Source organism: Vombatus ursinus, unplaced genomic scaffold (genome assembly GCF_900497805.2).
Source record: "Vombatus ursinus unplaced genomic scaffold, bare-nosed wombat genome assembly UNPS02013950.1, whole genome shotgun sequence".
Lineage (NCBI taxonomy): Eukaryota > Metazoa > Chordata > Mammalia > Diprotodontia > Vombatidae > Vombatus > Vombatus ursinus.
Window position 1 is genome coordinate 3,190,218 of NW_020953728.1, and position 14,953 is coordinate 3,205,170.

General features: G+C 38.0%; 1 protein-coding gene and 1 pseudogene across 1 annotated transcript in view; one reads left to right on the top strand and one right to left on the bottom strand.

The window, feature by feature from the left end:
• Positions 1-2,854: 2,854 nt before the first annotated feature.
• Positions 2,855-3,520, bottom strand: LOC114040786 (annotated as a pseudogene).
• Positions 3,521-13,562: 10,042 nt separating this feature from the next.
• IL15RA (interleukin 15 receptor subunit alpha) overlaps positions 13,563-14,953 on the top strand; it is a 52,389-nt gene continuing 50,998 nt past the window's right edge. Inside the window, 1 exon segment of the mRNA XM_027858952.1 lies at positions 13,563-13,886. Within this exon segment, the coding sequence (XP_027714753.1) occupies positions 13,778-13,886 (109 nt within the window). The 5' untranslated portion in view covers positions 13,563-13,777.

A 14,953-nucleotide genomic window follows, 5' to 3' on the forward strand; every position in this document is an offset into this window, starting at 1 on the left:
CCATAAACATTGTACATCTGGCAAGAAATCGTATAGTATAACTGCAAGTTATTCAGAAGCACTGATGAACAAGAACTATATTTTGACATAGCAATAATCATTTCAGTGTGGAAGAAAATCTTGATACCTGTACCACCAGTAGTGAAGGATATTGATTCTTAAGTTTTTTCAACTCTTTATACCAATTGTAAAAAGTGAAATAATTTATATGGTTCTTTTACCATCAACAGGCTCTTCAGTATTAATATTGTACTTATTTACTACTGTTCAAAAATATTTTGGCATTAATAAATTCCAGTGAATCAGTATAGCTTGTATTGAGGAAAAAACAGAGTTCTTCTGTTATCATAGCTATTACAGTTTGAGGTGACTATTTGTACTTATAAAAGATACTGTTTTAGTTGGACTAAGGATATAGCTTTAATCAGCAAATTTTAACTCTGGCATTTGGTTTGTTGAGAGTTGGAAAACAGTATTAACTATGTGGTGCTGCTACAATGTAGTAATAGTGTCGCTTCAGAAGCACTAGTAATTTTAGTAGTGTTCATTGTACATCTATTTAAAGACCATCTTGATGTATTTCAGAATCGGCGTTTCATATTTTAAATTTAACTTGTCAGGTCTTTTCTATATGTAATCTACTTTTCCTTGGTTATAATTTTCTTGTCTTCTCCCCTGGAAGTAATGGTACAATTAAGTAGTATACTGGAACAAGAGATAATTCTGGACATTAAGACTGACAAGACAACCAAAATATAGTTTATTTTTAGCATTTTGCTTGTTTTCTTAAAATTATCAAGTTTTAACCTTACAGGGTTTTATGTGTGACTAAAGAAAATTGGTACTTATATCTCAATGGATTTATTCTGCATTTGTATATTTAATAAAAACTGTTACAAAGTATTTGTGGTTTGTGTGATTTATGTTAATGGCATCCTGGGTTGGTACATTAAGCTATTAATTTAAAATTCAGTTATTTCTTATTTGGTTTGTGGATTTTCAAACTCTTCCAGATTATTTTTATTCTCTCCTTACCTCCCTCCCCCCATTTTGTCTGTGTCATTCATAATGAACTCCTTCACCCAAGATCAGGCAAAGAAAATGTTTCCTCCAACTATCATGCCATATACTAATTATATTTTCTTGTGGTATTTAGAGCAGTGAGTTTCTTTTGTCTTGTGTTTCTATAGAAAATTATGTCTGCTTGCTACTTAAAATAATTTAGTTAAGTGAATTCTACATGTTAATAAGTATAAAAATGACATTTAAACAGAAATTTAGATGTAACAATGAGTATTTAGTTGAGCTTAGTTAACTAATGGCATTACCTTCTGCTATTATCCTGAATAGAAGAGTTGGCAGCATGATTTGTAATATGTGAAAGCAAAATTAAGATTCAAAACTATTTGGTGTTAGAAAGTTTGTTTAGATTGTCCTTTTATTCAAATTGCAGAATGTGATTTCTCATGAAATCTCTGTGCTATTTCATTACTCCTGAACTTTCACTGTTCAAAAATGCCTTTGCTTTTGGTAATGTGCATTGGCATTTGTGGTTTGAGATAGTGATTTAAGTTCCTAGGACTTTCACTTGGATATTAATGTGATATGTAATTTTTTATATATTCTTTAGTACTACTATGAGTTAACTTTCTAATTAACTAAAATATACATTAATATAATGAGTTTTGTGTCATGGAAGGTTTATAGTTCTTGAAAACACTGATAATCATTTTGAAGCACTTCTTTAAAGTACTATAATTATTCCAATAGCAAAATATGTTCTAGTTATAGGACTATTTCATAGTCCCATTCAAATCTGATTTGATTTGACAAGGATTTCCTTTAGAGTTTCTCAGTGTTAGGGCAGCTAGGTGACGCAGTGAATAGAGCTCCAGCCTTGGAGTCAGGAGGACCTGAGTTCAAATCCAGCCTCAGACACACAACACATAACACTTACTAGCTGTGTGACCCTGGGCAAGTCACTTAACCCCAATTGCCTAGCAAAAAGCAAAACAAAACAAAAATCAAACAAAAAAATAGAGTTTCTCAGTGTTAATGTACAGTGGAAACTAATTGTACTTTGGAGACATATCAATACCCTAAGGAGTGTGGTATCACTGCCTATGGCTAATTAAAACTAAGTGACCTTGAATATTGTTGTCTTCCTTGTCTAAAGTTCAAGTGAGAGTTTTGCATATTCTTGGGAGCATAATTTAAAACAGAATTATTTTATTAAATTGGTTTGAGAAGAGATATTAAATTAGGTAAGATTTTTCTTAATTTAGTTGAGTAAATGCATGTGATTCAATCTAGGTTGGTTAAAATCAACAATAAGCAGTTAGAGTTAAGATCTTTAAAGAAAATTGATATACATACAATTTTAGAAGTTAAAAATAGGAAAGTAAGTGAAAGGAATTCAGATGGGGCAATAAATAGAGAGAAAAAAAAAACAAATTATGTAACAGGCAGGATGTAGACCATTGAAAGCAAACCAGGATCAATAAAAATCAAGAACCAAAGTACTCAGAGGAATTTCCAGTCTTCTCATAGTCACATACTACATAGTGATGTCAAGGATAGTTTCTATTCTTCTTACTAATTAGCACTACATAGGGGTCATGAAAAATATCTAAATGATGTTGAATGCAATCATACAATACAGCATCATATAAAACAGACAAGGGACCTATTTACTGGAAGGATATTTTTATGCATCCAATACCCTCAAATAATAACACAAAATGAACACTGTCAAAAATTTTAGGGATATATCTGCATCGGCATGTTTTCATTTGAACTGGTTACACTAGAAACAGTTTCTGATGACTATATAAAATTTCAGAAAGCCTCTTATTCATGTGCAGTAAATTGATATTGTTCTTTCTCTAGATACAGATCTTGATACTGAGTCTCTTGTTGACAGATGTGCAGACAATTTGTCTCGGAAATCATGGAGATAATTATACTGTTTTATAGTCTGTATGGCCCCAGATCCTCTTAGATCTCAAAGGCTGTCAATTGCCTGCTGTGATGATACTGTATCAGATAAGTATAGTGGGAGGCAAGTTGCTACAAGACAAGATCACCCAAGTGCTCCATAACAATGTATTAAGGTTTTCCATTTATTTTCAAGACAGACTGCAAGCTCTTGCAGGATTCCACAGCATCAGTCTATGTCAGGGGTATCTCCAGTTAGGATGGGATGGTGGGGAATGATGATTCCATGCTGCAGATAGAAGCCTAAAAGTTTTGGTACCCAATATTTTGACAGCTCTCCTCTAGTACAGAGCACAAATAGATCTTATATACCATAATTCTTTAGTTTTTCCATGTCCTTTTGGAGATTTCTCCTAATATCTTTAAATATACAACCTGAAAGATAACATAAGCCTACAAACTGAGAACAATTCACAATGAATAAGGGTAGCCATGATACCTGAAATGGGGTCTGCTTATTTTCAACTGGCTCTTCCTTTGATGAGTCAAACTCACTCATCTGCATTGCACTGGGCACCTTCATCACCTTCACAGCAAGGCTGCTGACAGTCGGACCTGTACAAAATCGTTATAGGAGTTATCTATATACAAAATAAAGTCATCCTCATTGTTAGGGAAATCATGACTCAAGAAGGCTAGTAGTAACAATTTTGGTTCAGCCGCTCCTAAAGGAGGGAGGGTACCCAGGGGCTCAAGTGGACTGGAATTACTGCTCTCTAGGGTTTCTTCTCTCTTAGGCCTAAGGCAATATGTATATCTAGGACACACAATACAGAATTACAATGAGCTAAACTCAGAGTTTAGCAGGAGTAAAAAGTAATGCAGGAAACTGAGTTGGATTACTTTGGGAAAATTGCAAAGTTCCCTGAATTATCCCAAGCTTCCTATGGAAATATTATACTGGTATTATATGACAGTGAAACATGAATGCAATAGTCTTTGAAGAATTGAAAATGAATATCACACAGAGAGTAACAGAGAAAAGCATGGTAGGTACAATAGGCTGCAACATATAATCAACGAGAAACTTGGATGAACAAAAATTAAAGACATTATCAAGGAAATGTATGGTAGGAAAAGATGACGGACTGACCATGTGTCAAGGAGGTGGGATAATAGACAGATAATCATAGTCAGGGTGGACCTCTGTGGCAAACTTATATAAGAACACAAACAACAATCATGCAGCTTGGGCTGACATGCATGGGCTGTGATCTGCACAAGGGAATTTCCAAGTCAGTGAAATCACAGGTCCATTTGAATGTTTTAAATATTTGAATTGCTGGTCCTATGGCTGAGATAAGAGTGGCTCCTTCACTAAAAGAGTTTAAAAAAAAAACAACTCTGGCTTTTGAAATAAAAAAGCTTGACAGATACCGCTCTTCTCATGAAGAAGTAAAATTTTTAGCCAAGGATTGCAGCTAGAGCCAAAAGCTGGAAACAGATAAAAGATCCATTGCCACATGCCCAATCAAGCCTATTCCAGGAGGCATTTGAGGAAGACTACAAGTCCAGCTGTGTAGTATCCATACAAAGAATATCCATCAGAGCAGCACTAGCAGACTATGTGTCCAGTAGAGACCAGCATGGTGGGTGAAAGATGAAATGAATGAGAAAACAAAGGTTTGATCTTTTAAGCATATTGGTTTGTTAAGCAATTAATGCCTAACAAATCAGGGTAAGGCCCCTGCCTCAACTTAGGGCTGGACCCCAAATACAGGGAGAGACAGACTTCTATACATTAAAAACAATTAATCAAAGAAGGTCAATAAATTGAAAGGAAACATATACAATATTAGGTAATCTGATTTCTAATTAGAAGAAAGATTAAGGACTTTCCAAGTTGGGCCAGGGAAAGCGAACAGGCTCAATTCCCTGAATTCAGAAAAAGAGGTATCCCACTCCCCCGCAAGTGTCTGTAAACAATCAAAGGAACATGGAAACAATAACTGATTGATCAGTATGGGGCCAGTTTTCAGATAAGACATATGGGTTGCTTGAGATGTACATTTGTGAGAAATTCCTTGCATCAATCTTCAGATCTGACTGAGTTTCTGGTCAGCATAACCTAGGTCCTTGGTTAATGGTCCCTAAGTAGCAGGGAGGTAATTCAGCTTCCCAGCTATTCAAGGCTAAGTTAAAACAATGCAATAAGGTTTTCTCCCAATTCCCACAAATGAACGAAGTTTTCTTACAATACAGAAATTGGACTAGACCCTTGGTTGAATAGAAAGATAATTGAACTAGTTCCAGAATTAAGTCACAAGATTGAGTCAGTGTGGTTCACTCAGTTCACACACTTAACCATTTGCTGTCCTAATCCCCTCAATTTCCTTACCAGTGGGGAGTAGGTCTAGCGGGAACAAGATGATGAAATATCCAATGAATATACAGCATACTTAAAAGATGATATTATAAGCAAGGAAGAAATTACATTTCACATCTATGGTTGAGAAAGAGTTTGCAATTAAACATAGGATAGAGAAGCTCACATACAATTTAAAAGATTTTGCACAAACAAAACCAATGCAAGTAAAATTATAGAAGAAACTGATAATTGGGGAAAAGATCTTTGTAGCCTGTTTCAATGATAAAGGTCTCATACTCAAGATATACATATATGCATATATGTGTGTGTACATATAATTTGTGTGTGTACATCAAATTTCTAACTAGAGTGAAAGTCTATGGAAAGACTTATATGAACTGATGCTGAGTGAAGTGAGCAGAGCAAGCAGAATATTGTACACAGTACCAGCAACATTGTGTGATGACTCACTTTAATAGACTTAACCCTTCTCAGCAATGCAAGGATCTAAGACAACTCCAAAAGACTCATGATGGAAAATGCTACCCACATCTGGAAAAAGAACTGTGGAGTCTGAATGCAGATCAAAGCATATTATTTGTTCTCTCTTTTTTGTTTTGTTTTGTTTCTTCTTTCTTGTGGTTCCTTCCCTTTGGTTCTAATTCTTCTTTACAACATGGCTAACGTGAACATGTTTAATACGAATGAATATGTAGAGCCTATATCAGATTGCATGCCCTCTTGAGGTGGAGGAAGGAGATGGGGGGAAATTTAGAACTCAAAACCTTATGGAAATGAATGTTGAAAACTAAACATAAATTAATTTAATTAATTTTTTAAAAGTCTATCCCCGACATGTAGCAGGGATGTTACTGTGTGACTTGAAGAGGGCAGGGTAGACATCTCTAGCCTCTTCTTCCTCTACCCTTCCTGCCATGAAGGGAGGCAAGATGTTGGGTCAAAAGTTTGGCCACTCTGCTCTGCTCAGAGAGAAAAGGTACCAGGCTAGAATTATATTTATCTCCTCCTGTAAATTCTACTTAGTCTAGGGGATGTGGTTTTCAGGTTCAAGCTAACGGACCCCACGCTTTATATCTAAGACTTAATTTCCCACCAAATACCAGTTCCACAATGAACATACAGAAGAATTAGGAAAGAAACCAATTTATCCAAATCAATAGCAAAAACAGAAGTCATATAAGAAAATACAGCAGACAACAGAGAGGAGCTCTCCTGCTGAGAGTGAGCTGACTCAGTTCAGCCACCAGAGGGAGTCCCAGATATCAGCCAAGGAGAAATTCCTCAAAGTCTCTAATGTAGCAAGCCAGGGATCGGGACACAATTGAAGCTGCTAGTTCCTGTCAAGTCAACTTCTTTCCTTCAGCACTCTGACGTGGGTTTGGAATCGTCCGTCTTCTCTCTCAAAGCTATAAGCCAGAGAAGTACCTGAAGCCCGAAGAGATTGAAGAGATCTGGAGAGATTCTCAATCTTAGGGAAAGAAAACTTTTCTCCTTCCTGGTCTCAGCAACTGCACTAAGCATCTCACACAGGCACAGGATAAAGAGAGTCCCATACCAATGGACTTCGGAACTTAGGTTCCATAAGAATAATAAAATTCCCCAGAAGATAAATGGTCAAAGATATAACAGTCAGATTTCAAAGGAGAAAAAAAATGAAAGTATCAATAATCACGTGGGAAAATGTTCAAAATTAATAATTAGAGAAATGGAAATTAAAACAACTCGGAAGTTTCACCTTACACCCATCATATTAGCAAAGATGACGAAAGTAACAAATGACAAATGTTGGAAGGTTTATGCAAAAACAAGCACACTAATGCCCTATTGTGATGGAGCTGTGAATTGGTCTAGCCATTCTGGAAAGCAATTTAGAACAATGCCCAAAAATTCACCCAGATTGCCACTACTAAATCTATACTCTCAAAGAAAGAGGAAAATAACTTATGTGTACAAAATTATTTCTATCTGCTCTTTTTATAGTAACAAAAAACTGGATATTAATGGTGTGCCCATCCATTAGGAAATGTCTAAATATATTATGGGATACAAAAGTGATAGATTATTATTGGACCATAAAAATTACAGAATTGACATTTACAAAGGAAATTGGGAAGACCTGCATGAAATGATGCAGAATGAAGTGAGAGGAACTAAGGAAACAATTTGTACAACATTATAAATCAAAACAACTTTAACAGACTTTAGAGCTCTGATCAATGCAATCACAAACCATGATTCCAGAAAGCCAACAATGAAACATGCCATTCACCTTCTGACAGAGAGATGCTAGACTTAAAATGCAGAATGAGATACACATTTTGAACATAACCAATGTGGAAATGTGTTTTGCTTGTCTATGCATATTTGCTGTGAAACTTTTTTTTATTTTTTTGTTGTTAAGTTGAGGGAGAGGGACAGGTAGTAATTAATTGTTAAATAGAAAAAATAATAAAGTTAAAGTTAAAAACAAGGTATGAGATAGATAGCACAAAAGTTATTATTTCATTAATATAAAAAAAACAATGTATGCTCATAAAGTCTCAGCTTGGAAGGTAGGAGGGAGAAAAAGGAAGCTTTGTTCCTGAACATCCAATTACTATCATCTGATCATTGTGTTTCAAAGGAAGGAGTAAGGGAACCATCACCCAAAAATTTAGTGTCCCACTTGACTCTCCTTGCATTCCCCCCATGTAGTAATTTACAGGAAGAATGACTGATTATTCAGTTTCTGATTCCTCTTTCCCAGAAACCATGCAAATCACCATTCCCAGAAATCCAAGATCAAATATATCATCAACTGGTGAACTCCAGAATTATTTCTGCTTTTATCTCTTTTATCCATAACAGTATTTATATCTCCAGTGCTACATACATTAGATATGATCCCTCCTTTTTGAGGGTCAATAGTCAAAAAAAGTTTACTAAGCATCTACCAGGTACCAGGCATTGTATTAAGTCCTCAGGATACAAAGCAAAGAATAAGACAATCTCTGTCCTCAAGGAGCTCACAATTTAATGAGGGAAGATAATACATAAAAAGAATCTGAAGGTGGTGGGAAAGCTGGGGAAGGAGGAATGGAATGATGAAGTCCTCCAGTCTGGGTAGGGAGGTGGGATTATCTGAGGCGGTGTGAGTTTTGGAGTTGACTTTATTTTGCAGAATTATAGTTTTTGGAAACTATGAAATTCAGTTGATCATCTGGGTAGGAAATAATGAAATTAATTCTTTGGTTGCCCTCTTCAAGCAGAGGGTCTAGACAGGTGGGATTTGCTCTGTGAAGTTTGAATTCAGTCAAAGGGCCACACTTGAGGTCCTAGAGGGCCATATGTGGACTTGAGGCCACAGGTTCCCCACCCCTGAGAGTAGCTCCCAGATGTACACTCTCACTCTCTCCAACTAGAAGGAGACAGGAACCCCTACCAAGATCAATAGGGAGTAAGACGTGTACTGTTAGTTCTGCTTCCAGATCTATGCTTTGGGATCTTTAAACATAATAATTGATTGAGGTGGGTGAGAATCATAGGACTGAAATGTCTCTCATCCACCCAAGGCTGGTTAACAAGGGGAATGTGAAGGATCATGGCTATGATCTTAGGGTCCTTGGAGCCATTTGGACCCAGTTGGACAATTACTTTTGGAATTGTGAAACGCGAGACAAGTGGAGGGGGTTTTGGAGGGGGAAGCAGAAGAAAGTAAGACAACTAAAACTACATAGATATATATAGTATAGTAGCTATTAAACTCTCCAAGAAGTTTGGCCTCTAAATTGACCGGCCATTGCCAGGAAGATGGCCTTGGATTTTTTTTTTTTTTTTGTCAAGTCAGAATCAAAGGCCCATTGATGGAGTGCTTATAGGTTTTTCCCTTGGTTTTTACATATTAACGCTAACTCAGATGCACTAAGGAAGGGGGAATAAACTTCTAATACACAACAATCCTTTGATCCTAAGGAGACCTCAATTATGAACATAACTATGTATAAAGGTATGCAACTATCCATCACAATTGTTTATTAAATATCTAGACACCAGGGTCACAAAGGCAAAAAAAAAGAAATAATCTCTGCCCTCAAGGAGCTTACATTCTATCAGGGAAACGATAGGTACACAAGCAGGTAGAATCCATCCAAGAATCTTTTTTCTTTGGGGGGGGGGATTGGGGTTAAGTGACTTGCTCAGGGTCACACAGCTAGTGTCAAGTGTTTGGTCTAAGGTCACATTTGAACTCAGGTCCTCCTGCCTTCAGGGCCGGTGCTCTATCCACTACGCCACCTAGCTGCCCCTTTAAGAATCGTTTCTTAAGGAGGGAAGTCACTAGGAGTTGGAGAATATTAGAAATTGTTTTGTGTAAAGTGGTGCTTGAGTTAAACTTGAAGGAAATGAGGGATTCTATGAAGTGAAGGTGAAGAGGAAATTCATTCCAGGCATAGAGGATAGCCAGAACAAAAACACAAAGATGGAAAATGTAGTGTTATATGTGAGGAATGGAGAGAAAGTCAGTTTCGATGGAAGCACGTGGAAAAGGGCATAATGTATAATGGTGTTGAAAAAGTAGTTTTGGACCAGTTTATAAAGGATTTTAAAAGACAAGCTGAGGAGTCTGTTTTATCCTAGCATCAACGGCATTTCCTGAGTAGGAGAGAAAACTGGTCAGATTTGTGCTAAAGGAAAATCACTTTGGCACTTTGGCACTTGTGGAAGGTAGATTGGAGTTGAACAAGACAAAGTAGGGATATTATTATTGTGACTTTTAGAATAGCACTTAGCATAGAGCTTGGCACACAAGTAGGTGCTTAATAAATGTTTATTGACTGATTGTATGAGTATATATTTGAGAGATGTGGAGGTAGAAAACAGCAAGATTTGGCAAACTAACGATGAAGAAGGAAGCATTTATTAAGTACTAGGTACTTTGCTAAGTGATGGGGATATAAATGGAATACTGTAATAACATTAAACTATTCTATTATATAGAATAATAACTATTAAACTATTCTAGCAGGCCTAGGTCTTTTTATTTCTTTTTCATGAATTTATTCAGTCAATGCAAATGAACATAGCTTGAGAAATTCTGGATTACTATTTTAAAATTCCTTGGCACATTTGCAATGGATTTATTTTTTTTAATTTTTAATAATATTTTATTTTATTCCAATTGCATATTTATATATTAGTCATGTTGTGAAAGAAAACACAGACCACCACACACACACTCACACACACACACAAACACACATACACACACACAAATAAAGAAAACAAAAAATAGTATGCTTTGATCTGTATTTAGATTCCATCAGTTCTTTTTCTGGAAGTAGATAACTTTTTTCATTATGAGTCCTTTGGAATTGTCTTAGATCATTGTATTGCTGAGAATAGCTAAGTTATTCAAAGTTGATCATTATACAATATTGCTGTTATATTGTACAATGTCCTCCTCTTCTGCTCACTTCACTCTGCATCAGTTCATATAAGTCTTTCCAGGTTTTTTCTGAAGTCTTCCTGCTTGTCAATAGTATTCCATCACTGTCATAAACCACAATTTGCTCAGTCATTCCCCCAACTGATGGGCATTCCCTCAGTTTCCAATTCTTTGCCACCACAAAAAGAGTTGCTATATTACTGTACAAATAAGTCCTTTTCCTTTTTTAGATCTAGGTCTTAATTTTATATATTACTCTTTCACAAGTATTCTGAAATAAGCATTTCCTCCACTCTGCTTGATTGCAAGTAAAGTTAGGGCTAACACTAGAGAGTTATACCTGGAGTCAGGAACACCTGAGTTCAGCTCTAGCTTCAGACACTAGCTAAGTGACCTTGAGTAAGTGACTTTAACCTCTGTATGCCTCAGTTTCCTCATCCATAAAATGAGGACAATATTAGCACCTACCTCTCAGGGTTGTTGTGAGAATAAAATGAAATATTTATAAGGCACTTAGGAAACCTTAAAGAAAGGTAGCTATTATTACATGTGGATAGCTAGGTGGTACAGTAGATAGAGCACCAGGCCTAGAGTCAGAAAAATTTGAGTTCAAATCGACCCCCTGGGCAATCACTTAACCTCTATTTGCCTCAATTCCTCATCTGTAAAATGGGAACACAGATTTAATGACCTCTAAGGTCCCTTCCATCTCTAAATGTATTATCTTATAAATACTCATAATCTCCAAACTACATGGAGCTTTCAAAACATAGAGATCTAGCAGAAAAAAGAATTAAACTAATGTGGGAGGTACATGACAAAAGGCACATGTAATTCCTTTCATCCTATCTGCTACTGGAGTTGTCCCAAAGATGCTTTCAGTAAGGCCAATAGAAGATGAACTTATATCCCAGTACTCCTATTCAATTACCAAAAAAAGAAAAAGAAAAAAGCAAGCCATATATGGTGGTTGTCCTTTATTCTCAAAGAAGACCAAAATGACATCATTATGTTAGAGTCAAGTTACAGTGTGTCTGACTGTAGTTGGTCAGACCAGTCTGAGCTTGGAATACCACAGGTCCGGCACAAATAATCCAGATGAACATTTGGGGTACATTCTCTAAATTTGTGCATCCCCTGTTTCTTTTGAGCTACTTCAATTCTGCTTTGCTCATAGGGCACAGCACCTTCTCTGATGAGGGCATGCCATGCTGGGATCATATATAATTAACTATAAAAGAATAATAGCAAGATAACAGTTGTCTTCTGGTCATTTCTATTTGAACTTCATCAAAAAAGATAAAAACAAGATAATAAACACTTTCCTTGCATTTATAGGACCTTATTTTTTAAAGTTCTTTCACAATTAACTCATTTAATTCTCACAATAAATCATGAGATTTATTCACAATTATAAATATATTGGATAAATATTTCCCCAAATGAAGAAAGTGAGGGGCAGAGACATTAATGCCTTCTGTATAAAGCTGCACATCAAGTTAATGAAATAAAGCGACCAGAAGCCAGGTCTCCTAACTTTTAAGTTCAGTCTTTTTTTTCATTATAGGTTTATAATATGGACTCCAGAATAGAGGTAGACTAGATAAAAATACTACAGGGATTATGAAACTATAGAGGGATAGAGAGGTTGTTACTTGCCCATGGCCATATAGTGGGCCATGAACATGGGGTTCTAGTTCAATAGGATTTGAACATGACTCTCTCTTGACTTCAAACCCAGACACTTCTGATGTCAGGAATGACATAATCCTTGCTCTTGATTAGCTTTACAATTGTTCAGTGTGTCCCACTCTTCATGACCCCATTTGGGATTTTCTTGGCAAAGCTACTGAAGGGGTTTGCCATTTTCTTCTCCAGCTCATTTTGCAGATAAAGAACTAAAGCAAACAGGGTCGTGTGACTTGCCCAGGATCACACTGCTAGTAAGTTTCTGACGTCAGATTCCAACTGATGAAGACAAGTCTTCTTGATTCCAACTCACTACTTTATCCACTGAGCCACCTAGCTGCCCAGCTTTACAATATGTATCGGAGTAAGATAGACAAGTAAATATTACACAAGGAAGAATTTGATGGGGCAAAAAAAGATCTGTCTCTGACACTACCTGTAGGACCTTGGGCAAATCACTTTATCTCTCTGGGACTCCATTTCCTCCTCTGTAAAATAAGGTAAATGGAATAAATGGCCTATAAGGTCCCTTCCATCTCTAAATGTATGATCCTTGATGGAATGCTCCAAGAAACTTTGAAGGAGAGATTACTTTCAGCTGAGCAGGGAGAAATCAGAAGAAACTTTGTGGAAAACAATTTTATAGTCTCAACAATTTTCACCACTCTAGACAGAATAAAAGTAATTGTTCACACGTGTAACCCTCAGGACTGTTAGACCTGAAAGTTGTCACTTTTCATAGTACCTAATGGTGTCATTAGATTGGATAGGCATTTGGGGTAAAGTGGCAAGGAGAAAGAGGAAGAAAATTTCTAGAAGTTGTGCTAAGTGGTGGCGCATCTGAGACAAATTGCTGCATTCTTCTTTCTAAACCAGCCTCTAGTAAGACGGGTTAAGCACCTCTGGATGCCGGCCCAGACATGTTTTGGGATCAGGGGAGATGGATGAGGAGTCGTCGTATATGAGGGAGAGGATGGGGATACTGTCTTCTCTTCCTCACCTCTCCCCAATCCTCCTTGGAGCTAAAGCAAAAGCAAAAGTGAAAGTGAATTCCACTGTCCCCCACCCCGGACCTCCGCCCACCAGCAAACTGCACTCGGGCTCTTTTTTCCCTTTGCTGGGTCTCTTTAGTCACGTCCTTTCCCCTTCGCTCCAGCTACGAGAAGCTGGAGCGCCGGAGACTGCAGCCTACCAGGAGTGGAGGCAGCGCCGCTGCCAACGAAGAGAGCGTGGGTTGGAGTGGGCACGCGTTTAACTAACCTAAGGTGGCGCTCTGGCGCTCGGACACTGTGGACGAAGCGTGTAGGGGTGGGGAGGGCAGAGGCGGGAAGCCTCAACTTATGGCAAACTGCAGCCAGTTTCTGCGCTGCCGGGTCATCGCCCTGCCCTTACAGTGGCTACAGCTCCTCCTCCTCCTGCTGCTACAGCTGCCACCCTGCAATTTGCGAGGTAAGCAGAGGAGGTTGCAATAAGCCCATTAGGGGAATTCGTGGAGGGAGACTTTCTGGAAAGTGGGGGTCGCCCCATCCCTAGAAATGAGGTGTCTCCACCAGGCTGGGGATTGGAGGTGAAAGGGGAAGCGCGGGGTAAGGATTCCTAGAAGCTGCAAGGGGTATTCAGTCTTCTCTGACTCGGGGTCCCGAATGCTTTGCTTTTGAGTGTCCTGAGAATAGAATAGAGACCTAGTTACTTTAGCTCGGCTCCGCTAGTCCACTACTCCAGCTGCTGAGAAAGAGCCAGGCGCGAGTTAACCTCTTAGAAGCGCGCGGGCTCCAACAGAAGGTAGGGAGCTTGCTGTCGGAAGCCCAAGAGAACCAGGCAGTGGGACGCGAGCAGAGCTCTGTGCCCAGCAGCTTTAGGCCCAGGTAAAACTAAGACAACTCCTGGGTAGTAGCTCTGGTAGTCTATGCCAATTTCTTGGCTTCTCCGATGAGCTTATGGGCGTTTCATCTGTTCGACTTTCAGTTTCAGAGCCTCCTAACTTCTTGACTGGGAGTCACATTTCTCCGTCAGGTATTTTTAATTGTTGAATTAGCTACCAAGTGTTTGTGTGCTGAAAACTCACTTTTAATGGGCAAAAAAAAAAAAAAAAATAGCGGGGTTATGGTTTGACGAAGAGTTAGAAAGACCACCAGCATTGGAGGGGTTAGAAAAGAAAACCTCTGCTTGTTGGGAAAGAATGGGATCTAGTTCCTGGAGAGAAAAGACCTCCACAGTGTATACTGAGGAAGGGAATATAGTCTAGTGCAGTATAGTAATCAGTCAATATTTATTAAGAGCCTACTATGTGTTACTACTGTGTGTCAGGCATTGTGCCCAGCATAGTTGGAAGACTGCTTGTAGGGGAGGCTGGATTCTAGTATGCTTTGGAGTAACCTGTCGGAAACTCATTTTCCTCTTTTATGAATGCGCCTCAGGGACTTAGAGAAATACTGGAGTTGAAGTTCCTGAAGTCAGAATGAAGCCTCTGAGATTGGAAGATTAATCCCCCCGACTGGAGGAGATAGGGAAGAGGG